Consider the following 27900-nt stretch of genomic DNA (forward strand, 5'->3'; position numbering starts at 1 on the left):
TCGTCCCTAATTTAGCAGTGTAAAACTAGAGGGAAGGCAGCCAGTCATCACCACACACCGCCAACTCTTGGGCTATTCTTACCAACGAATAGTAAGACTGACCGTGACATTATAACACCCCTACGGTTGAAAGGGGAGAATGTTTGGTGTTGCGGGAATTCGAACCCGCAACCTCGCATTACGAGTTGACTGCCTTAACCACCTGGCCATGCCTGGCCACTATTTGTAATAATAGTTATTATAAAGTGTATTGTTTTTATCATTATGTATTAAAACGTGTTAAAAAAGGAAATTGTGTGTATCAATCTTGCTGATAAATAACAAATTCAACACATATTAACATTTAATTAATAACTAAATCAAATTCAAATATCTAGTTATTTGAGATTGTAACACTTAACTCACATAACATAATAAATAGGAGACTCGTCCGAAATAAATAATAATACGCAACACTTTGTTTGTTCTGAAACACAAAATTAAATACGATATATCATATTAAATTAAGGTTTTTAATAATCGTGTCAGTTATTCTACATGTCAACTGTAAAGAAACATGTGAGACTTACATAAGCTTTACCTTTTTTTGCATTTTACTTTTATTGTCCTCGGAGTCGAGTTATGAGTACTCAGTGTATGTTTGTTTGTTTGTTTTTAATTTCGCGCAAAGCTACGTAAGAGCTATCTGCGCTAGCCGTCCCTAATTTTGCAGGATAAAACTAAATATAAGACAGCAAGTCATCACCAACAATCGCGAACATTTAGGCTACTCTTTTACCAATGTAAAGTGGGATTAACTGTGACATTAAAACGCTCCCACGGCTGAAAAGGCGACCATGTTTGGTGTGACGGGGAATTTTGTATGTTCCTTGGAAATGCTCTGACATGAAAAAACAGAAACACTTTTCAATATCAAAAATATATAAGAAATAAGACGTTTCACATTTAGAAACTAACAAATCATCTAAGAACAATTATGTGCTAATATTTATTTCTGATTGAATTCACCTTACCTATAATGTCAGGATACTGTTTCACTGTTAATGCGTTTAGGTTTAGTTTAATAGCATCAACTAGTTACATGTACTATATTAAGAATTCTTATGTTCCAGGTACCTGCTTCTTTCTTTAAAAGTACTATGATTTTCTGGCTTGCTTCAAGCCAGAACTGCTCATTCATCACCTACATCTCGGTGAACCGAAATAATAAATATGATACACAGATCTCTGATAATCCTTAACCTTTTGTGTGACGACATCTATGGAGTGAAAGGAAAACCTGTAAAAATGAAACTGATATACAGTTACGACAGAAAGTGTTTGTATCCTTGCGTCGTGAGTAGTTTTTCCTTATAATTTAAAAAGTATCACGATTAAGATAATGAGAGTGTAGCATGTTATAAATATTGTACTAACACGCATCTACAATTTTTTATGTAAATTGAAAAACAAATAAACTGTTTAGAAACAAATAACCAAACATAGGAGGGTCAGAAGATGTTCGTGCGTCTACTTTAATGGTAATTTGTGCAGCTTTTCAGGTAAATTACTTGGCGCAATTTCTCCTCATAGCCCTCCATGATCGTTTGACAGTACTCGACAGGTATTTTCTTCCATTCTTCTTTAAATAAGGCCTCCAACTCTTGCAAGTTTTTTTCGGATGACGCTGATGAACCCTGGTCTTCAACTCATGCCAAACGTTTTCAATTTGGTTGAGATTGGGTGACGGCGATGACCATTCAGAACGCTTATATGGTTCCTCTGCAACCAGGATTGCACATATTTCGATGTGTGCTTAGGGTCATTGTCGTGCTGGAAGATCCAACGACGCCCAAGCCGCAAGTTCCGAGCATCATTCTTGATATAAGTGCCTAATATATCAACGTACTCTTCTTTTTTTCATGATTCCGTTGACGCGGTGAAGAATGCCTACACCAGAAGAGCTGAAGGAACCCCATAGCATGATTGAGCCACCTCCGTATTTAACTCTAGGGACGGTGTTCTTTGGAAGATTTCGTTCCCCCTTCTTACGGAAAATATAGCGAACATCATTGTGGCCGAAAAGCTCGATTTTAGTCTCGTCTGACCAAAGAATACTCTTCCAATAGTTAAAGGGTTTATCTACATGCTTTCTTGCATACCTTAATCGTGCTTCTAAATGAACAGGTTCTAAATATGGAGTTCTATGAGGACAGTATGCTTTGAACCCAGAAGAGCGTAACATGTTTGTAACTGTAGAGGTGTTGACTTCAACCCCAGTTCCTCTTACCAATTTCTGTATGTCCTTACGTGTTAAACGAGGGTTCCTACTAACTTCTCTGAGAACCTTCCTCTTGGTTCTCTTTGGAATTTTGGTGGAGCGTCCGGAACGAGGGAGGTTAGCAGTTGATCCTGTAAGCTGAAACTTGGCAATTATGCTTTGAACAGTAGATTTTGGCACATTAAGTTGTGTAGCAATACAGGAAAGAGACACACGAACTTGTATGTTGCAATAATTCGGTTTTTTAAATCACTGGACAGTTGTTTCCAGTTCGCCATGATAACCAAGCAGATAATGACGGAGACGGCGCTAAATTGCCGGAAGTACAAATTTTGCTGGCTAAATTTCAATAATTATGAACCAAGTGTCTAGTTTTGGAAGGTATAATGTAGTTTATTCGCCAACCTAAACAAAACTTTTACGGGAATGTCAGTTTTTTCACACGTTCTAAAATTTACGAACACTTTCTGCTCCTCCTATTTTTGGTTATTTGTTCATAAACTGTTCATTTGTCGTTTAATTTACATAAACAAACCCCAGTTTCCACAGTTGTAATCCTGCAGACATACTAGGAGAGTTGTATGCTGAAGCATTACAACACAGATAAATATTATTATTATTGAATTTTTAACTAGTCAGATTTATAATTGCACATATTTTCCTTTGAACATTGAAAATTACTTTGAAAAACAAATATTCATAAACATAATGAAGTGATTTACATACTACATACCCAAAGAAGACAGGCCAATGTTCTGTTGATACATATAATATGTTTATTCCAAAATAAATTTCTTCATCATGCTCATAAATTGTTATTTGCCAAATTAATTTGATATTAGCGTAATGTGCTTTTTGACTCAAATATTGTACATTACTACTTTCCTGGTGTAGTAATAAGACCTTAAACGTCATACAGGTGTATAATATAATTTGTTTTAGATTGTTGAATCACTAAATCTGTTTCACAATTTTGTGAGTTTAAGAGTAAAGTAATGACAAATCATTTTGTATCTGTTAACATCTGAGGATAATTTAAACATTTATTGTTCAACAATGACGATTGTTTTTATTTCTGCTCTTTTAATTCTGTGTGGGACTTTTACTTCCTCCCTCTGTATTTTCTTAATCAATTTCATTGTTCTCGCAGAAATCTTCGTTCAAAGACGCAGTAAAGTTTTCAATTAAAATTTGTTTGGGTAATAGCTGCTGTGGGAACACCTTTACTCAGTGTTTTGGGGTGCGCTTAAGTCTTAGTTGAAGAGTGTAGTTTCCTTAAATGAGTCTCCAAAGTTTGGAATCAATATTCCAGTGGCGCTGTAAGCTAATCGCTCTTATAAATACAACATTTTATTGATATATATTTCACAAGGTCTTAAATCAGCTATGACAATTTAATATAGTCCGTTATTATAATAATGTTATTTGAATTTGAAATTTTGGTGTTGATATTGCTTGTTCTTTATATTGACGTGTCTGCGTGTGTGTGTTTTATGAACATAGTAATATAGATAAGCTGCAGATAAAGGAAATCACGTAATCTAGATTAAGTAATATTGTGATATGTTTTCAACATTATTGGTGTACGTTACATATCACAGTTATCGTAATTAAATTAAACATATATGGCTTTTTAATAGGCTAGAACTTGCAATGATTAAGCACGAACGACATGAAACGATAATTGTGCATTGAACAATGAAAAATATTCTCAGCGTTGTTCAGTAAATAACGTATGTCAGGAAACAAGAGCTCGTAGGTTCTAAGGTGAAAAAAGTGTTAATGATTGATTAACGTTACAAATCTTCAACAACAACTTGTAGTTATCAAATACACGCTTATCGTAGGTGATCAGAACTATCAACTCTTACTCATTGGTTTTCATCTCCTGAAATCACGATGAGTGCCTTTTTCCTTAAGGAAGCCTACAAGTTTAGGTTTAATCATATAATATTCTCTTTTCAGAAATACAGAAATATTTATATAATCTTTTTACGCTTTAAGTTTAAAAAAATGTTTTTCATCAAGTTATTTTCCAAATAACTTAAAACTGATTAAAAATAACTTTCTATTCGATAAGTATAAGCGTATAACTTATAAATATTTCGATCTATGCTTCTCAACATTCTATATATTTTTATTTCTAGTACACCTCTCACATTAGTATTATCCACGAGTCTTAGTTTTTGGTTTTAGAAATGCACTTAAGCCTCAACTAATGATCATAAATGTCAGAATAATAAGAAAATATGTGAAAACTAAAATTGAAACTAAACACACGAATTTTGCGTATAGACTTAAGAAACTAATCATACAAAATTATTTTTAGGGCTTTCTTATTTCACTATTAAACTATCATTACACGAGTTATAAACTCGTGCTGTAAAGAAATGAGAAAGTTAGTAACACCATAACAACTCGTTAAGTTGCGCATAATAGGTGTAAACTGTAAAGTGGTAGCCTGTTTAGCCTCCATTGACGCTTACTAAATTTTGAGAAAACGTTTTTTTGTTTGGAATTTCGCACAAAGCTACTCGAGGGCTATCTCTGCTAGCCGTCCCTAATTTACCAGTGTAAGACTAGAGGGAAGGCAGCTAGTCATCACCACCCACCGCCAACTCTTGGGCTACTCTTTTACCAACGAATAGTGGGATTGACCGTAACATTATAACGCCCCCACGGCTGGGAGGGCGAGCATGTTTGGCGCGACTCGGGCGCGAACCCGCGACCCTCAGATTACGAAGTGCACGCCTTAACGCGCTAGGCCATGCCTTGAGAAAACGATAAACCCCTTCCACCCTCCCAGTGATATTGCGAGATGGCACGTGCTTCTATTACATTGTAAACGGCGTTGCATGCTCGTACATCATAAAGTCACGTTTTCTATATAAAATGTATGAATAGAAATATCAGTGCAAGAGAAGGTAAAAAACTAACAAATCTCATGGTGAAATATGCATATACTATGCATGTTATGGTAGATGTTTCATTTTCATTAATATATTTATGGTAAAATATAAAATTAAACTTACAAATAATGATGCTCATGAAAAGATACAGTGAAAAAATAATTAAATCATTAACGAGTTTTTGTTTTATTTATTTGTTGTTCAGCAAAAGCTACACACGAGGCTATCTGTTTTCTGCCTATTGAGGTCATCAAAAACGAAACGACTTTTAGCGTTATAAGCCAACAGACTTAGTCCTAAGCTACTGGAATGGTCATCTAAAATGATAATATTCGACAACAAAATGAAAATATTTAATGATAACAGGAAAAACATTTTTTTTTCTGTTTTCACGATGTGTGTGTGTTTTCTTATAGCAAAGCCACAAAGATAAGATGCTATAATGAATACATGTGTTATATATACAAATTCTCTGTAAGGTATAGTAATGTTTACACCTCTTAAAATTAGCTCAATATATACTGATATCTTACAATTATCTTTGGAATAGAAATAAGCAAATAGAGAAATACACGCTGTTATTTAGGGAACAGGATATTCTAATTTTAGTATTCAAACCATTTGAAGGAATGTGATAATGTATAAAACAATTAACTATTAGTTTTTAGTGCAAAATTGACACATACGAGGGCTGTTAAAAAGATACGCGGACTGACGTTATAAAACAAAATGTACTTTATTTAGAAGTTATAGTTTTGGGACCCCTTCAAAGTACTCTCCTCCCCAACGCACACACTTATCCCAACAGTGTTTCCACTTGTTGAAACAGTCCTGGTACGCTTCTTTTGTAATGTCCTCCAGCTCCTTCGTCGCATTTGCCTTAATCTCTAGAATCGTCTCAAATCTTCTTCCTTTCAAGGGTCTTTTGAGTTTGGGGAACAAGAAAAAATGCAAGGAGCAAGGTCAGGTGAGTAGAGGGGGGAAGAACAGTGATCGAGTGTTTGGCCAAAAACTCACGAGTTCTGAGGCACAAATTTCGCAGCAACGCGGTGCATCTTCAATTTTTCGGTCAAAATCTCGTAACAAGATCCAACTGATATCCCACACTCTTCAGCAAGCTCCCTGACAGTCAGACGTCCATTTGCCCGCACCAGGGTGTTGATTTTGTCGACGTGTTGGTCGTCAGTTGACGTGGAAGGACGCCCAGGACGCTCATCATCTTCAATGGACTGTCGACCATCCTTAAAACGTTCATGACACTTGAAACATGCCGTACGCTTCATAGCAACATCACCTTAAGCCGTGTTAAGCATAGCCACAGTTTTTTTAGTCGCAGATTTTCCAAGTTTAACACAAAATGTCACAGTGAGTCGTTGCTCCTTCAGGTCATTCATTCTGAAATCCGCCAAACGAAAAAATCGCACTTCACTTAAAACCGCGTAGCTAATACACAAATGAAGATATCTGCAATCGGGAAATGGCGTCGTAATCAGCTGATCTGTGGGAACCTAGCGACACCAAGCGGATTCCTCTGGAATCAATTGGAGCCGCGCAATTCAAACAGTCCGCGTATTTTTTGAACAGCCCTCGTATATATACACAAAGAGAAAGCTTTGTTTGTTTGTTTGTTTGGGAATTTCGCACAAAGCTACTCGAGGGCTATCTGTGCTAGCCGTCCCTAATTTAGCAGTGTAAGACTAGAGGGAAGGCAACTAGTCATCACCACCCACCGCCAACTCTTGGGCTACTCTTTTACCAACGAATAGTGGGATTGACCGTCACATTATACACCCCCACGGCTGGGAGGGCGAGCATGTTTAGCGCGACGCGGGCGCGAACCCGCGACCCTCGGATTACGAGTCGCACGCCTTACGCGCTAGGCCATGCCGGGCCACGAGAGAAAGCTACTTCTGTGGATTATATCCTAATAGAAACTTAAGATTTTTTTTGTATGGAACACATGATTAACTTGCAATGATTTTTCTAGAATTTTACATCCATAGTACATTGTACATCATATTCGTTTAGTGGTTTTTAGTTACTTAAAAATTATTTAGACACTTTTTTGTCTTTTATAGTAACAATTACAGAAGTTTTATTTAGCACCGCCTATGTCTGCAAAATGGACAAATTAATGTTCGTCAAAAAAAAATGACCAATTGTGGAAATAAGATTTTATCGGTTTCTTTTTCTGAACAAAAGACTGATGATTTGGCGTATGTTTAGCTTCAGTGGACCACTAGCTGCTTCAAATTGATTGAAGTTTAAAACGGCTAACGAAAATTTGCAATTTTAGTTCAGAAATGAAAATAGCGTAAATATTCAAAAGCTGTCGTCGTGACTGTCATTATCATTTTCTACATGTATTAGAAAGTACCAACAATACAACAAACAATAGAAGAAAACGATCACAGTCAACTTACAATGACAAAGTTAACCACGACGCTACGGATTTTATTGATAATGACATTTTGGTCTAAAACTACAGACAACTATGATGATGTTGTGATGACAAAGGAAATGAATACGTCATAAAATAATGTAAAAATACATATGATATCAAAGATGTTTTCAGAATAGATTGTTCTTTAACAAAAAATCTACCACGTCGAAAATCATGTGAAAGTGAATTCATTATTTCTATTAACGAAGCAAGCCGTGAAATTACCTTCAACGTTTCAATACTGAAGAAAGTTGATTGGTTGGTTGGTTGATTTAGTGTTTTATAGCATAAACCAGCTAAGCTATTTGCGCCAAACATTCGATAAAAAGTTAAAATTAAAGAAAATTCAGTAAAATTCATAAAAAGAAATTTAGGTAAAACAAAATAAAGTTTAAAGAAAACATAAATAGTAGAAAACCAATATTTACGTCTAGTTTACAACGCTAAGAGAAAACCTACAGTAATACAAGTTGTAAAGGGCTTTCTGTAGCATGATTGCAATTATCATGACTCACCAGGTAGACTAACAGGTAAGTACAAAAACCACCGTCAGTCACCTGAAGGTCCGGTAAGGCCAAGCATGTTAAGGCGTTCGCCTCGTAATCTGAGTGTCGCGGGTTCGCATCCCCGTCGCGCCAAACATGCTCGCCCTTTCAGCCGTGGGGGCTTTATAATGTGACGGTCAATCCCACTATTCGTTGGTAAAAGAGTAACCCAAGAGTTGGCGGTGGGTGGTGATGACTAGCTGTCTTCCCTCTAGTCTTACACTGCTAAATTAGGGACAGCTAGCACAGATAGCCCTCGAGTAGCTTTGTGCGAAGTTCAAAACAAACAAACAATCACCTGAAGTTGGCCTTTCAAGTCCTGGTTCTGAGTTATTTGACGTTATGGCCACTTTCAAAAGTAATAAAAGTTTTAAAAGACTTGTAGCAAAATTTTAATAACAACTCGCCAGGATGACTAATGGGTAGTTCAAACGGATAATTCAAACAGTAGCGTTAGTCATCTGAAGTTGGCCTTTCCAGTCCTGGTTTCGAGGTATTTAACATTACGGCCATTTTCTAGTTTCAAATCAAACTAGATGGACTGTGATTCATAAAAAGGAATCACATTAAATAGGTCTAATGTATAAATTAACAAAGTTAAATAGCATTAAAAAGATTAATGACCTTTGAAAAAACTAAAAACAATACCAAGGTGGACAGTGTCACCATCACCAATAACACTGTATAACGTTATGGAAAAACCTTGGGACAGAATATGTTTAAAATAGTGCCGTTGTTGAGAGTCGTAAATACGGCGAGAAAGTAAAATTGTGACCTGAGTGTTACACAGACAACATATTGGTACATCAGTCTCTGATAAAAGAAAACGATGAGTTAAAAAACTGTGACCAATGCGTAGTCTAGTTAGAACAACTTCCTCTTTCCAATCATTATGGAAGCAAGACGCCCAAAGAGTTTTCTTTCGAAAAGCTTGTTTTCGCGTTGCTCACTCCAAGTCGACTGCCAGTTGACACGGAGCCGAGCCTTGAATTTAACAGGACCATAGTCCATGTATAGAACAGGCACTTCGGTGATAGTGCTAGAGCAAATAGATTTAGCTGCGGTGGCAGCGAGCTTGTTCCCACGAATACTAACGTGGCCCAGTATCCAGAAAAACTGAATAGAAATAGGTGTTAAAGAGAAATGGGCCAGTAGGTTTTGAATATCGGCGAGAACAGGGTGTGAACTAACATGAAGCGATTCCAGGGCCAGTAGAGAACAAAGTGAGTCAGTATAAATAGTGCAGTTGGAGTACTGCTTAGCTTCAATATGATCCAGGGCAAGAGAAATGGCGTATAGTTCAGCAGTGGACACAGAAGCTGTAGAAGGAATTCTGCGTGCAACCACCGAACCGCAACAAACCATGGAAGAGCCCACAGAGTTACCTGATTTGAAACCATCCGTATAAATTGGAATGGAAAGATTGTTCAAAAGATGTTCAGTAAATAAAAGGCGGTACTTCCAAATGGGAGTATCTGCCTTTCTCAAATGACTTAAAGAAAGGGCACATTTGGGGACTGTAATAAGCCATGCTGGGATGGGCTGACTAGTAGATTCTGCAATGTTATCCAAGGACAGACCTAATTCATCCAACTATGCCTGGATATGAAGGCCAAAAGGAGCAATGGCAGATCGTCTGTTCTGAAAAAGTATGGCCCACCGAGGAAGAAAAACACAACCCCAGGTGGGATGCTTTGGTAAGGAACAAAGTTTCGAAGAATATAGTAAAGAAAGATGCAAACGGCGGAGGTGCAAAAAAGGTTCATAAGACTTTATGAATAAGTTCTGAACTGGGGAAGTGCAGAAGGCCCCAGTGCAGAGCTGAAGTCCTTGATGAAGATTGGGGTCCAGCATCTTTAAGGCCAAGGTCCTGGCAAAGCCATAGACCAGTGATCCATGGTCGAGTTTCGATCGAATAAGAGCACAATATATCTTTAGCATAGAACATCGATTCACTCCTCCAACTGGTGGAAGTTAGAACAATGAGGATGTTCAGTGCTCTTGTACATTTGACCCGTAGCTACTTGATGTGTGGTATAAAGGTCAGCTTATGGTCAAAGATAAGCCCCAAGAACTTTGTCGCAGAGACCACAAGCAGCACAACTTCATCGATACGGGGTTCAGGATCAGGTTGAATATCCCGTTGGCGGTAAAAGTGCATGCAACAGGTTTTAGAGAGAGAAGTTAAAGCTATTTGCTGTGGTCCTTTTCACTAAACGATTGAGGACAGTCTGTAGCTGCCGCTCAATGTACCCTATGTTCGATGAGTGACATGAGATGCAAAATTCATCGACATAGATCCCGTTTGCAACAGTGAGAGTGAGTTGTTCAGTGATGACATGAATTTTCATACTGAAAAAAGTGACACTCAAAACACAACCCTGAGGGACTCCAAGTATCTCTAGAAAAAAACGGGAATGTGTCGAACCCACACGAACTTGGAAGCTCCTGTCCATTAATTTGTTTTAAATAAAAATGGGCAAATGACCACGTAACCCATATATATGGAAGTCTCACAAAATGCCATATCTCCATGTTGTGTCATAAGCCTTCTCAACGTCAAAGAATATTGATACAAGATGTTGTCGTTTGAGAAAGGTTTCTTTGATTGACGTTTCAAGTCGAATCTGGTGGGCCACGGTGGAGCGCTGTCGTCGGAGTCCACACTGGGTGGGAAAGAGGAGGTTGTTAGATTCGAGGAACCAAACAAGACGAGCATTAACCATCCATTGTAAGGTCTTACAAAGACAGCTACTCAAAGCAATTGGATGGTAGTTTGAAGGAAATTTGGGATCCTTCCGAGGTTTACAGAAAGGTAGGACAACAGCCTGGCGCCAAGCATCAGGAAAAACATTCTTCTACCAGAGCCGGTTAAAAACAATCAGAAGAATAGCAAGAGGAGCAGGGGTTGAATGGAGCAGCATTTCATAGTATACATCATCAGGTACAACCGATGTACTGCCAAATTGATGAAGGGCCGTTTGAGTTTCACTGGCGTAAAGGGACAACTATAGTCACAGAGACAATCGGCTCGAAAAGAAAGAGGTGATCGCTCTGCCCAAGTCTTCATGGCTAAAAAAGTGGATGAAGAAGCAGAAGTGCTAGATACACGGCAAAATCTTTCACCTGGAATATCAGATACGTCCTGGCTATCAGAGAGAACGATCGACAGGGGGAGAGAATTATATTGACCACTGACCTTTCGAATTTTGTCCCATATCACTGAAACTCGTTGTAAAAGATATGCCAGTTGTACACTTAATCCAAGATTCCTTCTGGCTTTGACGTCTTACCGACCGAGCATATGCGCGGGCCTGCTGGAAATTGATGCGGTTCGAGAGTGTGGGACATCTATGGAAAGTATCTCAGGCTCGATTTTTGGCCTTCCGTGCCATGTGGCAGGCAGGAGTCTACCACGAACGAGGATATAGTAGAAAACGTGTCGAGGTTTTAGAAATACATTGAGCAGCTGCTTGTATAATACAGTTATCTATTGATGGCATACAGACAATATCAAGTTCTATGAGAGCAGCGAAAGAGGGCTAGTTTGCGTGATCCAGTTTCCACCGGCGCACACGGATCGGGTGGCATCGACCATGGTCAGTCTCTCTCAAAAGTATAGGAAAATGATCACTGCCTCGTGGATTATTGTCAACCCTCCATAAAACAAAATAGGAAAATTATGAAGGGGAGCAAATTGAGAGATCAAGAGCAGTAAAGGACTGACCAGGTGCATAAAAATAAGTAAAAGAAACAGTACTGAACAGAGAAAGGTTGGGTTCTGAGAGAATACACTCTTTAGAGCGACCCCTCCTAACAATATAAGCAATTCCCCAAATAAAATGATGTCCATTAAGGCCCCACAGGATTAAAAAGAGAGACGGCAACTGTTCAATGAGAGCATCAAGGTCTGATTGATCATATATCTCTCCATGCGACAAGTAGAGAGAATAAACAATGATTGTATGACACAAGAAAACACGGATGGCTATGGCCTCCAAGGGTGTGTCGAGTGGCAAAGACAAGATGGGCACATGCTGATCAACCAACAGTGTCACCCCTCAATGTACTCGTCAATCACACAGTCTGTCATTTTTGTACAGAGAAAACTGCCGAAAGATGACTGCATCGGCAGGTTTCAGAAATGTTTCTTGTAAGGAAAGACATACAGGATAGTAGGAAGCAATCAGTGTTTTGATGTCATCCAGTTTAGAATGCAAACCTCGACAGTTCCATTGTATCAAGATGGCCATTTTTCTCTACGTGTGGGCGAATTGGGTAGAGATCCCTTCTGTTTACGACCACGTCGTTTTTCTTAGTGTCCTTATTTGAGGGGAGGTCTGTCGATCTCCATGGATCCTGCCTTGGGTCAATTGGGCAGGTCTTTGTTGTTGGAAGGGGATTCCAGTGACTGAGGACGTGAACAAATGATCGTTTTGCATCTAGAGATGGGAGAAGAAGATGTATCCGAGGAAATGCGTGTACTCTGAACCAAAGGATGTGGATCTTGGGGTTTGTTGGAAAGTATGTAAGAGACAGAGATAGGTGTTGAAAGTTGATTCATCAACTTTTTTAACCATGGAGGTCAAAAGACTTTTAATTTGTTTTGGGAACGATTCTTCTGGAGGCACAGAGAGATCTGTCTGCACTCCCACTGTAGTTGTGGAACGAAGTGCAGCAGCATACGTCCGAGATGAAGTGGTGGACAGCAACTTTCAAGCCTTAGGATAAGTAATGTTATGAATGGTTTTCAAATACTGAACCTTTTTTTTTCTAACCATTTAGGGCAAGAACAAAAGTAGAACGGGTGAGAGCCATTGCAATTGATGCAATGAGGGTCCGTTTTACACTTGTAGGCATCATGGTCCTTGTCACTGCAACGAGCACACGTCAAGGAACCATGACATGACGTCTTTGAGTGACCGAACCATTGACACTGGAAACATCGGTGAGGGTTTGGAATGTATAGCTGTACTCTGCAATTAAGATAACCTGTTTTGATGGTGGCAGGCGTACGTGGTGACGTAAATGTCAGAATGAGGACATTGGTCGGCACAATAATTCCATCTTTGTGAGTGGATATACGCCTCACTGCAGAAACTCCTTGCATGGAAAGATCAGCAAAAATCTTTGACTCTGAAATGTTCTTCAAATCCTTCTCAGCAATAACTCCTCGTGACGAATTCAATGTAGCATGACGTGTAATCGCAACAGGTATATCCTCAATTGCCTTTGAATGAAAGAAGAGTTCACTGTGTTCAGATGTGGATGTTCCCACCAATATTTCACCAGATCGAAGCTTCTTTACTGACTTTGGAAAGCAAGCAAGTCCCTTTTGTCTCTTCTGAATGAAAAAGGGAGACATTTACTCTAAAGGTTTGTCTGAAAATGAATGTAATATAAGAAAATGAGGTAAAACAGGTGGTACAGATGGTGAGGATTGCTACTCAGAATCTTCATGATGTGGTCGTTTATCTATAGACCGTTTTTCATTATTTTATTAAGATTTTTAATTGAAGTATCCATAATGAAAAAAAGGAAAATTTCGGTGCCCACTGACCCCCACCATGAAACCCTACGAGGGGACGCACTACAATGTCAAACAAGGACACTGCAGCAACGCCAGGGTTTCGTGAGTACTATACCCAAACACCAGCATCAAATACAATGTCCACAACGTCTGTTGAGAACATTTAACATTGGTACTCGGTTTACCCTAACCCAATTGGACCAGCCGATTAACCCAAGTAGGGCTACCACAAAGCCGCCCCTCTACAGGAATTCAAGGCCAAAATGGTGTGTTAGGATTGGACCCCTCGACTACCAGGATCCTCTCCACCATTTCACGAGTCGCCACAACGGCAAACACGTGGATGTATGTATAGGTCCATGAGGAGGTAAACTGAAAGAACAGAACTTTCCCTGGGAGGTCCCCTCACCACGTACAGGAATCCACACCTAGGGGACTGAAGAAAGTATGCTCTGTTATTTTAAATAATGATGCAGACCAATTATTGCTTAACACAATAAACGAAACTGTAAAAGATAGGAGAAATAAAAAAATCATATCCTGTAAAAAATTAAAAGAAAAATATAATTAAAGTCAATCGAAACTTTTGCTGCGTACTATCCAGTGAAGGGTGTTATTAATTCCATTGTGCGTTTTACTACAAAATGACGAAATTTTCCGTTTGTGTAAAAATAGGTATCAAAGCCAGTAGACTATTTGATGTTTTAGTTTTATACGTACACTATATTGTAAAGGTATTTCGAATTATTCTATTTAAATTTGCAATGCTAGTTATCTAACATAAAAAATTCTAATATATGGCTAATATTAATTGATACATCGATTTATTTTTTGCCATATTTTTATCTATACTTAATATTTTGCTCTAAAAATAGCTGTGAAATTATTATCGCTGGTACTTTGGTGTAGCGTGTGTGTTTTCTTATAGCAAAGCCACATCAGACTATCTGCTAGGCCCACCGCGGGGAACCAAACCCTTGATTTTAGCGTTGTAAATCCGTAGACATACAGTTGTACTAGCGGAAAGCCTTTCGTTTTGTAAAATTTTGCCCAACAAATATACTATCCAACATTATATCATATAGATTAAAAACGTAATCTGAGAATTAAAAATACATTCAATAATTTATTGTGTATTTTGTTGTTCGTTAAAACAATTATAAACTAAAGCATTAGAAAAACAGTTATTTCATAAAACTCCAACTATAACCAGAAATCGTGTTAATATTACTTATAAGTGTAACCATGGCGTGTGTGTTTGTGTCTGTACACAAGAGCAATTTACTGAATTTTTTTTGACACATTAACAAATTAATTTAGCGTAAAGTTTTATTTTTAAAGCATTCAATTTCATGGATCTAAAAACTTCAGTCGTAATAATTTGTTATATTTCTGAAAATTAAAATCTAAATCAAAACTAACAAAAAAAAAGGATTAGGAAAATAAAAACAATAATAAATATTATATGATATCCCACATTTAAATATTTGATTATAAAGAGAGAAATGCTAAGGAAATATTATTTAAAATATTGTGTGGATATTTTAAAAGTAACAAATACACAACACATACAAGATTTTTATCGTGTTTGTATAATTACTTTCATTTTACTGTTTTGTTGTTCCCTTTTGTTTACGTAAAGCTACTGGTGTGTTTTTAGCGTGATATTTCATTGCTTTTTTCATGTTTCTTGAAAAATGCTAGCGTTCAATAGTTGATTTAAGCTGACTGAAATAAGATTCTAATGACCAACAGCCTATTCAAATAAACTGTAAGGAAATTCTACTCTCTAATAGCTTTTATAACCAACTGATAGAAAAACCTGAAGATGACCTTGTCAATAAAAGTGCTAATGGGCTATCTGTGCTCTACCTACCACGGGGGGGGGGGGATGAGGAAGAGGAAGGAGTCCCATATGAGCAACATATTCATAAAGTTAAACAACTCCTGACCAAAAAATACAAAATGTTAATACAATTAACAAAAGAAAACGGAATAACAGAAAAATAATTATAAATTAATCTTAGAATAATCACGGTGTTTGATAATATTTATTGAACTATTTTACGAGTTTAAAGAAAAAATGTTTAAAATAATTGGAAACTGAGATATATCACTGTTTTAATTGTAAAGGCAATAAATACATTTGTCTTAAAGTATATTTTTATTCCCCAAACAAATTGCTAAGCACGCTTAGGTGTAGTATAATCCGATTTGTAGTGATTATCTAATTGAGTGAATTATGTCCAGGTAAAATATCAAGTTTTTGTCCGAGACGTTTCTGGATCTATTTTCTAGTTTATATATGATCTTACTTTATCCTTATTGTTAAATTTAGAACAGTATTTGCTGTTAATAATTCCACCTGCCGTATTTCAAACACACTGTGAAGCCTGATAAATTTGCTTAAAATATCTGAGCTAAACCTGGTATTTCTATAAATGTGATATAACGTTATTACGACTTTTCATGCATTTCGACTTTGTGTTTCTTTTAAACAAAACTTTTAAAAGATTTATGTGAATATTGTTCATGCAGCTTTAATACAGAATACTAGTCAAGAGAGCTATTAAGTTCTCTTGTTCCAATTATCCACTGAATTGACTCGTTCAACCAAGGTATCATGGGAAAGATTCCTATAAAGTGAAGCACAGAAATAAACAGTGATATTTTCTGCTGGCAGGTTAGACGGTACTTCAAGATTAAATATTTCTTATTATGCAATGAATGTGATTCTTAGTCTGTGGGTAATACCTATGTCCTGAGAAGAATGGCATTTTAGTCTTTACATATATAAATGTTTATTTACTCAGTTTTAAACGTGATGATTTTGGTTTGATTTAGATTCAGTACACTGATGTTCTAGAGCTCTCCAGTAAAGACACTTAAAATATACACACGTTTTGACTTTGATTATTGTTTGAGTTAAATAAAGGCTGCTTCCCTGTGTTTAAACTTATGTCAAGTTTCTTTCGTTTGTTTGAACACAATTGAAATTAAAGAATTCAGATTTTTCTCCATTATACTTTTTTATAGGAGTTCCTCTGAATCTGTAACACTTGTTTGATTACTGTAAGGTAAAATAGTGTACCTGAGAATGCTATAGAAGTAGATAGACAGGAAATAATGAATTGAAGTTGTATATTGTTGTTGTTTTGAATTAAGCACAAAGCTATACAATGGGCTATCTGTGTTCTGCTCATCACGGGTATCGAAACCCGGTTTTTTAGCGTTGTAAGTCTGCAGACATACCGATTAGCCACTGGGGGGGGGGCTGGAGTTGTATGTTTTTCGTATGTTGAGTGAATTTACCTGTATCCTTCTGAACTCTTCAGTTATCGAGATGAAGCTTTGCATTTTCCTGGAGAGAAGGCTATTTCAAAAATCTTAATCTGTCCTCATATGACTTTTTTTTTTTCATTCCAACTTCTTAACCTTATTCAACAATTCATTTTTCTACTTAAGAAACCTAAGATTGAACATAATATTCTATGCTTGGCCTAATGAGTGATCTATAGCAAAACCACATCGGGCTATCTACTGACTCCACCGAGGGGAATCGAATCCCTCATTTTAGCTTTGTAAATCCGTAGACTTACCGCTGTACCACCGGTGGACTAGTCAAATGAATTCAGTCAAAAGTTGATGCATAATAATATTTAAACTATACCTAATTTAATAAAATACATAATTATAAATATCATTAAATAAATATAAATTGTTTGTTGTTGAGCATAAAACTTCGTATTGGGATACTAAAGCTCTGCGTACAGCAGGTTCTAAGCCTTCAGAGATACCGTGTTGTCAGGGGTCGATAGGGAGGTTACATGAGTGAATTGGTACAGCACAAATAACAAATAAGCTGTAAATGTATTTATAAACAGCAACATACAGAATTAAGAAATAAAATAGAGATAGATAAACAGTTTAAGTAGTAAAATTAATGTTATTAATATTGACAAAGAGACGTTTTAGAAATAAACGTTGTATTTAAATTGTCAGTATATATTGCATCTAACGATTAGCATTTAATGTTAACAGAGGGCAGGTTATTCTCAGTTGGAAGGAGTGTTTATTATATTATGTTTAGGTTTAGTGTGTTTGAAGTAGTGTAGCATATACTGTTATATGAAACGTAAATTACTACATTTTTATACCTACGCCAAGTAAATTAGCGATTTTACTTTAAGTGATACTTTTAAATAATAATGGAGAAATCAAGAAGCGCTGAATTATTAGAGTCGAATACTGCGTCTCGATCAAGACATGCAAGCTCAGATTCTTTGGGAGAATCTGAATCCAAATCTAGTTCTTTGAATTCTAAACTGGGAGTGGAATCTAGTGGAAGTAGAAGTTCACGATCAAAAGGTTCTAATTCGCCATCAAAATCGCTTTGTTCTACGTCGTCTTCTGCGTCTACAAATCTAGTTCAAGAACTGAAGGTAGTTGTGCCGTGAATATTGAATTGTACTTGCCAAATATGTGTTATTGTATGTCTGTTTGTGGACAATATTTCAAATTTATTGCTACCAGACAGAAAAAGTTATTACAGACCATACAGCCTAAAAGTGTTTACATTGCACAGTAAAAAGTTTAATAAATAATAATGTACAAAAATATTGGAAATATAGTGGGCAAATTCCAGTTGCACAAAATATCCTGTAACTCCTAACTTGTCTAGTACTATAAATTTTAATATTATAAAGATTAGCAAAATGAGTTGCTCATGCTACTATGTATTTCACTAGTACTGCATTAATGCTAGAACTATTAAGAATATTTCCATTCCATTTGTTGAGTCTGAGTTAGTTTTTTTAAAAATACTTTTTGTCCAAGTTTTTGATTATACAATAAATTTCTGGATGCAGCATTAATACTACCACATAAATAAAAAAAAAATTAATATATTTAAACTATTAATATTTTATCTCTTTAATGTTTTTTAAATTTTTTTTGAAAACAGTATGCATAATTGTGCAGATGTGTAATTTACGTAGATGTGATTTAATACAATTCATGAAGAAGACATCAACAGTTCATAATGCATAATGTTATATTTGGTAATTATGTTCATCTGAAGTAGTAAAAATGCTGTTGTACATTATAAAAAAAATCCATAGGGAATGGAAACAGGTAATAAATAGCTTTTTGTTAACATACTTGATACTTCTGGGAGTATTTTATGAGAAGCTGTTCTGTTTGGCTTAAGAAACTAATATTTCAAATATGCTTATTAGAATAGTGCCATCAGCTGCAGTGTCTGCATTACATACTTTTACTGAATTACACTACTTTGATGACAGTAAACTGTGGAATCATGTTTGCATTTTTTTTTTTTGTATTACTTTTAGTATTTAAATACATTTATTATCTAACATGACTGTGAAGTATAACTATTTCACAGCTAATGTTATATAGAAACCATATATAGTGTCTTGTGCACCATTGAGTTGTTGGTTTTAGGTATGAATTGTGAATCCCCAAAATGGTGAGGTTTTAATAAATATTTCACACTTGTTTGCATTTCGAGAAAAAAATCCATTGTTTACCTTTTTTTGCAATGAAATATTAAGCAAAAACTTTTGTAAATTGTTTAGTTAAATAACACTCCTTATGAAACAGAAGTTTAGTTGTTTTTTTTAAGATTTCTTTAAGATTCCAGTATAAAATAGTAAATTAGGTTTTATCCATTAGCAGACATTAAACCTTCCCAACCTTATGGTGTTTAAAATTGTTTAGAGAATTGATAATACTGATACACCATGTTTATTCATGCTTAATGGTGAGAATATAAGAACTAGGGGACACATAAATTTTGGCATAGTAGATGCCATCTTCAGTTGATTTATTTTTCTAGGAATGTGGTTGGTCTTTAGGATGATTACTTTCAAATGTGATGGATGCAGTAAATTTAAGGGAAAGTGTGGAAAATATTTAAATGATAAGGGATGACTTTTAGGGCTTTTTCATGTGTAGTGTATAAAACACTTAGAATTTAGATGAACCAATACTTACTAATCCCCTGTTCCAAAGTTTTGTCTTGTGAGAAAAAACAATTATATGTATATATTGTAAATTTTCTTTTATAATAAGCATTCATAAAATTATCTAAAAGTAGTTTAACAAGTTGAAGTTCAAAATTGAAAATCTTTGTTACATTAGATTGAAAGTGGAGAAATTATGAATTTTTTTCTTACTAACATAAGTGTTTAAATTCTATAAACTTAGAGTGAAAGTAAAGAAAAATGTATATTGATATATCAGTCATATTATATCTACTATATGTAGAGCCAATGATGCTTTTCATCCAATACAAGAGCTCATGATGTCAGCTGATTATATATAAACACACACACAGAAAGAGAGAGAGTAATAGGTGAGATGTGTAACACTACTTATCAATTTGTATAACCAAAAATTGTTATGGTAGGAACTAGAGTAAAGTTATAAGTATAAATACAATGGTTATGACTAGTGTAGGATTTAAGCATTCACAGTTGGTTAGGTTTAATAGGTGCAGTAAGTGAGTTTTATTTGGGAGCTCAGGGTTGGCGTGTACTTTTAAGATGTAATGAAGATGTATAATTTTATGTAGAGCTTATAGGTTGGATGAGAAGTTGGTGGCTGTTGTAATTAAAGTAGAGGCAATATATAAAGAGAAGCATAGACTGTGGGAAATGGCAGCAGGATTTCAGAAGGATCTTAAGCTTTTACATTCGAGGGATACATCAGCTAACAATGACTTTCAGAAACATAGAAAAAATACTATTAGAATAAAAAATTGTGAATTTAATTATAATATGCCTATTCTGTTGAACAACAAATTTCAGCCCTTGGTTTCTGTACATGAGGAACTATTGGAGAAAAGTGCAAACAAAAGAGGTAGAGAAGGATGTGGATTATAAGGAGTTTATAGTTATAGGATATTCCTTGAAAAGTTGTGTGGATTGAATAGTCTGTGGGGTAAATAGGGAAAAGAGAATCAGATTATGCTACGTTGGGATGTAGGTGAATGATATAACTAATAAAGGGGGCTAGTAGAGATTCAGATTTTGTGGTGTACGTAGGGGCTAATGAGTAGGTCAGAGGAGCTAGTTGATTAAGACATTTAAAGAAGGGCATAATTTAATTTTGTCAGGTATACTGTCCAGAATTAACTGTGTGGATGAAATTGAGTAAGTTACAAGGGCTATATACAATGCTTAAGCTAATAGGTAATGATGAAAAGATTGATAAGGTCAGTTCAGTGGAAGAAGAGAGCTTTTTAGAATGGATGGTTCACATTTAAATAGGGTAGGGGCTGGCTTATTTGTTGAGGCTATTAACCCTTTTGCAACAGGCTCAGTATATTATACATGAGTTTGTTTACACAGTTGCACATTAAGTATTTGCACTATACAGCATATGTATCTTCACAGATATGGTAGACGCTTAGAAAATAATGCATGTATTTTGTATACAAACAATCAGATTTCTTAGTTAAATATTTTTACTAAAGATTTGTTTGTGAAAATAGTCTTTTATTACTAGTCTGAGTGCAAAGTGATTTCATGTTATGATTTAGAAACTATTCTTTTCCCCAAAAATCACAAATATTTACATAATGTCTAAAATCTAAATATATTTCAAACACTTGTTTTCAGTAAGACTTTATATTTTATTTTCTCTACTGTATTTGGAGTATGTAACTTAACCAAACTCATAACTATCATATAAAAATTAGGAAATATAAGTTATGCTTTCTCCAGCTAGAATGACTACATATAATAACATGAAAATACAAATGTTTAGTCTATGTAGCTTAAGTTTCACATAATGCTATGTATAATATATATTTTTTTTTTATTATATTGACTTTCCAGTCATGCCTACCTAATATTACATAGCTTGCATTAATGTGGTGCATGTGCACTTGGATCAAGCATACAATAATATAAAAGTGACCTTTAGTATTCCCTGTCTCAGCTGCATTTTGGTGGACTAGTATTTTGTAATATACAACCACATTTCAATTACTATACATTGTGTGTGTGTGTGTGTATTATTATTATTTAGAAATAAATTATTAAACTCATGATGGTGAGAAACCCAGTTGAAATAAAAATGTATTCTCAGGACAGCTAGTATGGGTATTAAAACTTTAATTACAATAAATTAATTAAATAAAATTAAAAAAGATGATGCAAGAATGTCAAAACATTGTTCTGTACTATCTTGAGAATACAAATTATTAAATTTATTTTTTATTAAAATGTAAAGCAATAAATCAAGAAATAAATCAATTATCTCTTCTTCCTATGATCTTTGTACTCGGTTGTTGATGGACACAAATTTTTAAGCCTTTTAAGATTTCACACATGGAGGTTATCATACAAAATTTTTTTAGGTTTTATATATACAGTTAAATAACGAAGAAATCATAAATAACTATATTGATACCAGAGAATTCCACTATAATTTATTATGCTCAGTAACTAATATTTATTTAGATTTTAAGAAATATGAAACTTCAAGCAGACTAAAGACACAACATACTTCCTTGAAAACTTGAATCAAAAGAACATGGTAGCTTTTTCAAATATTAAAATGGCTGAGTAAACCACTCTGGGGATATTTTAAGCTGTTGATTGGTTATTCACATCATATACTGGAGTAAAAGTATATAAGGGACCATTTCAAAAAATGGAAAGAGTTGAATGGAGCCACTGTGATTGACTCAGTACATAAGCCATATCCCAACAAAAAGGGATAGCAACACTGATGTATGATAAGGAAGGCTATTATATGATTTTTATGAGAAGGATGGGTTATTAAATATTGTTTTTCTTTGGTTTTTTACTAATGAACATTTAAAATGTATTCCACATTTTGAACTGTTAGCAAATGGAAATGAGAGCAAACAAGGTGACTGCATTAATTCTGAGCTTGTTAAAAATAATTGGGAAGTTTATAAAACAATAATGTCCTCAAATGTTTCAAAGGAGGTTGAAGATTGGATATGTGAGCCATTTAATACTGTTTTTTGTCAGTTCTTGAATAGTTGGCAGGTACCAGGAGATTGGAAGTTAGCTAATTAATTTTTTCAACATATGTAATGAAAAGTGTCTCAATAATTATAGACTAGTTAGTCTTGCATCATTTATGAGAAAAGTTTTGGAAAGTCTGTTAAACAATGCTTTGCAAAGTCATTCAACAAACTTATTAGAATTTTATTGTATAGTCAACATGGTTTAACTAAATCTAAATCTTGCCTTGCAAATCTTTTGATGTTCTTTAAAAACATTGCTGCATATGTAGATGAAGGTAAGGGTGTATTTGACTTTTCAGAAAGCATTTGACAAGGTTCACAAAAATTGTTTATATAAAAAAAAAAAGTCTATAGATGTGGAAGATAAATTAAATAGAAGAGTAGCTGGATGAAAGAAAGGAGAGGGTTGTTATTAATGAAGTACAGTCAAGCTGGATTAATGTCACAAGGGCTTAGTCTTAAGTTGTTTTTTATGATTTACATCAGTGACATAGATGAAGGAATAGTCAGTAAGTTACTTAAATTTGCAAATAGTAAGGTGTTGGATGTTGCTAGCTCTGAAGAGGATGCTACTGATTGACAAAAGAATTTAGACCATTTAGTGAGTTGAACAAATATATAGCAGGTAGATTTTAATTATAATAAATGCAAGATAATGCATATGGGTTATTTAATTTGAATTATAAGTACAAATTAGATGTAAATAACCTTAATGGTGGTACAAAGAAATATTGGTATAATATTTGATCATTCTCTTTCGTCATCCAAGCAGTGGGCAGGGCAAATATGTTTTTAGGTTGTATCCACAGAAATATTAAATACAAGTCCAAAGTCCCTTGGTGTGGATACCTGTTCATGGTGAGGGGACCTTCCAGGGAAGGTTCTGTTCTTTCAGGTTACATCCTCTGGGATCTAAACATCCACCCATGTGTTTGCCGTGCGTTGCAACCCATGTAGGGGAGGAGAGGATCCTGGTGGTTGAGGGGTCCAACCCTAACACACCATTTTGACCTTGAATTCCTGTAGATGGGCAGCCTTTGGGTGGCCTCCCTTGGGTCAATCGGCTGGTCCACTTGGGCTAGAGTCAACCAAGTACCAGTGTTGGAAGTTTTCAATGAGTGTTGTGGACATTGTGTTTGATGCTGATGTTTGGGTACAGTGCTCATGAAACCCTGGCTTTGCTATAGTGTCCTTGCTTCACATAGTAGTGTTTCCCTTCATATGGCTCCATAGTGGGTACCAACATTTTCTTTTTTCCCTATGGATCCTCCTAATAAAAATTTTAAATAAAATAGTGAAAAAACAGTCAACATATAAACGACCACTTCTTGAAGACTGAGCAGCAATCTTCAACATCTGTACCATCAGTTGTACCTCATTTTCTCATTTTGCATTCTCTTTCACAAAAACTTTCAGGGCAAATGTTCCCCTTTTTTTATTCAGAAAGGACTGGAGGGACTTGCTGGCTCTCCAAAGTCAGTAAAGAAGCTTTGATCTGGAGACATATTGGTTGAAACATCCACATTTCAACATAGTAAACTCCTTGAATTCAAAGGCAATTGGGGATATACCTATTGAGGTTACCTTTCATGTTACCTTCAATTCATCACGTTGAGTTATTGTTGAGAGGGATTTGAAGAACATCCCTGAGTCAGAGATTCTCGTTGGTTTCTTCACTCAAGGAGTTTCTGCAGTGAGGCTCATCTCCACTCGCAAAGATGGAGTTACACTGCCGACAGATATCCTCGTTTTGACATTGACATCACCATGTGCACCTGCCACCATGAAGGCAAGTTATCTAAATTGAGGGAACGCCCATACATTCCAAACCCTCTCTGATGTTTCCAATGTCAGAGGTTTGGCCACTCAAAGATGTCATGTTGTGGTTCCCTGATTTTTGATGCAATGACCGGATATTTTGCACTACATTCTTTCCTAAATTTTTGATTCACAGTTTTAGTCCTTTTAGATTTGCCAGAAGCAAGACAATCTGGTGAATGAGGCATTGTGGTATCAAGGGCCACGATGTCTATGAGTGTGACACGGACCCACATTGTGTGAACTGCAATGGTTCTCACTTTTTCTACTTTTGTTCTTGCCCTAAATTGTTGGAGGTAAGAGGTGCAGCATTTGAAAATGACTCATAACATTATTTATCCTGAGGCTTGGAAATTGCTGTTCATCTCTTCATCTCGTACATATGCTGCTGCTTCGTTCCACAACTACAGTGAGAGTGCAGACAGATCTCTCTGTACCTCCAAGAGAATCATTCTCAAAACACATGAAAAGCATTTTTATTTCCATGGTTAAAAAAGTTAATGAATCAACTTCTACACCCTTCTTTGTTTTCCTTATACCTTCCTACAAACCCCAAGATCCACAACCTTTGGTTCCAAATACAGGCATTTCTTTAGATACATCTTTTTCTCCCATCCCAGGATGCAAAACAATCATTTGTTCGTGCCCTCAGTCACTGAAACCCCCTCCAACAACAAAGACTTGCCCAATCAACCCAGGGCAGGATCCATGGAGGTCGATAGACCTCCCATGAATAAGGACAGTGAGGAAAAAAGATGTGGTCATAAATAGAAGTGTTCTTCAGCCACTTCACCTACCCATCATTAAAAATGGCCACCTTGATACAATGGAACTGTCAAGGTTTACATTCTAATCTGGATGATATCAAAACATTGATTGCTTCCTACCATCCTGTATGTTTTTCTTTACAAGAAACATTCCTGAAACCTGCCGATACAGTCACCATTTGGCAGTTTTCTCCATACAGAAATGACAGGCTTTTTGATGGACGAGTACATGGAAGGATGGTACTTTTGGTTGATCAGCATGTGCCCACCCTGTCTTTGTCACTCAACACACCCTTGGAGGCTGTAGCCATTCGTGTTTCCTTGGGTCATACCATCACTGTTTGTTCTCTCTACCTGTAACCTGGAGAGACATATGCTCAATCAGACTTTAATGCTCTTGTTGAACAGTTGCCATCTACCTTTCTAATTCTGGGAGACTTTAATGGACATCAACCCTTCTGGGGAAGTGCTGTAATTGATAGGAGGGTTTGTTCTGTAGAGCATATGCTCTCTGATCACAAATTTTCTCCTTTCAATACAAGGCTCAAAAACAGGCCTGGGATACTTTCCATAGATATCTCACACTTTCAAACCTCATTGCTTTGCAGCAGGCTAGTGCACATACTTGGTGGGTAAGACATCACAGCCAGAAGTAATCTTGGATTAAGTTCACAACTGGCATATCTTCTACCACCAGTTCCTAGGTCATATGGGAAAGGGTTCAATAGGTCATTGGGCACTACAATTCTGCCCCCTCTTGATCTTACTCTCTGGCAAAGAGGTATCTGATGTCTGGAGCATCACCAATACTCTAGGTGAAAGCTTTTGCCAGGTGTATGGCACTTCTGCTTGTTCCTCCACAATTCCTTCTTGGCAATCACCTCTTTCCATTTGAACTGACTGTCTCTTTAACTATAATCATCCCTTTACACTTGTGGAAGTGACAATGGCCCTTCATCAGTCTGGCAGTATATCTGTTGGACCAGATGATGTGCACTATGACATGCTGCACCATCTATCTCCTTCTTCTCTTGATATTCTTCTAATTGTTTTTAACCGGATCTGGCAGGAGAATGTTTTTCATAATGCCTGGTGCCAGGCTATTATCTTACCTTTCTTGAAGCCTGAGAAAGATCCCAAGATTCCTTCAAACTACCGTCCAATTGCATTGACGAGCTGTGTCTGTAAGACCTTAGAAAGGATGGTTAATACTTGTCTTGTTTGGTTCCTCGAATCAAAGTACCTCCTATTGCTCCCCCCCTAGTGTGGGTTCCGACGACAGCACTCTACCATGAACCACCTAAAGGACAACATCTTGTATCAATATTCTTTGACATTGAAAAGGCTTATGACACAACATGCAGGTATGGCATTTTGCAAGACCTCTATATTTATTTGTTGCATGGCCATTTACCCATTTTTATTAAACATTTTTTAATGGACAGGAGATTCCAAGTTGTGTGGGTTCGACACTTTTCTGTTCTTTTCTCCAGGAACTTGGTGTCCCTCAGGGCTGTGCTTTGAGTGTCACACTTTTCAGTATAAAGATTAATGCCATCACTGAACAGCTCCCTCTCACTATTGCAAACGGGCTCTATGTCGACGACTTTCACATCTCGTGTCAGTCGTCGAACATGAGAAATATTGAGCAGCAACTACAAACTGCCTTCGATCATGTACTGAAGTGGACCATAGTGAACGGCTTTAATTTCTCTCTCTCTAAAATCGTTTGCATGCACTTTTGCTGCCAACAGGGTATTCAGCCTGATCCTGAACTCCGTATCAGCAAAGTTTCTCTGCCTGTGGTCCTCGAGACCAAGTTCTTGTGGCTTATTTTTGACCGTAAGCTGACCTTTATAACACACTTAAAGCAGCTATGGGTCAAATTCACAAGAGCAGTGAACATCCTCCGTGTCTTCTCTACCACCAGTTGGGGAGTGGATCGATGTTTCATGTTAAAGATATATTGTGCTGTTATTCCATCGAAACTTGACTATGGATCAGTGATCTATGGCTCTGCCAGACCTTTGGCCTTAAAGATGCCAGACCCCATTGATCATCAAGGACTTTGACTCTGCACTGGGGCTTTCCGCACCTCCCCAGTTATAGCTTATGTGTAGAATCTCATGAACCTTATTTGCACCTTTGCCGTTTGCAACTCTCTTTAATGGGGGAGATGAAGGATAATAAAGCTCCTGGATATGATAATTTAAAATTGCCTATAATCAAAGAAATATATTTTGCTAATAAAAATTGGTTTACCAAAATATTAAATTTTTGTCATGATAATGGTATTTTTCTGTTAGTTTGGAAAAAGGCTAAGGTGACTCTCATCCATAAAAAAGGAAAAGATAAAATGATTCCTAGTAGTTATAGACCAATATGTCTTTTGCTCATTTGGGGTAAAATATTTAAGATTTTGAAATATTGATTGACTTATTTTATAGAGAAATATAAATTAATTGATGATGTACAATATGGTTTTAGGAGTAAGAGATCTACTATACATGCATTACAGAAACTTAATGATTATGTTTATGAAAGTATAAACAATAAGTGCATTACATTATTAATTTCTTTGGATTTTAAAAATGCTTTTA

General features: G+C 36.1%; 1 protein-coding gene across 1 annotated transcript in view; it reads left to right on the plus strand.

Moving 5' to 3' along the window:
• The first annotated feature begins 17717 nt into the window (after positions 1 to 17717).
• mtm (phosphatidylinositol-3-phosphate phosphatase) overlaps positions 17718 to 27900 on the plus strand; it is a 61800-nt gene continuing 51617 nt past the window's right edge. The window contains exon 1 of the mRNA XM_076511236.1: positions 17718 to 18129. Coding sequence (XP_076367351.1) covers positions 17896 to 18129 — 234 coding nt within the window. The 5' untranslated portion in view covers positions 17718 to 17895. The remainder of the gene's footprint in view (positions 18130 to 27900) is intronic.

The sequence above is a fragment of the Tachypleus tridentatus genome, chromosome 1 (assembly GCF_004210375.1).
Source record: "Tachypleus tridentatus isolate NWPU-2018 chromosome 1, ASM421037v1, whole genome shotgun sequence".
NCBI classification, from domain to species: domain Eukaryota; kingdom Metazoa; phylum Arthropoda; class Merostomata; order Xiphosura; family Limulidae; genus Tachypleus; species Tachypleus tridentatus.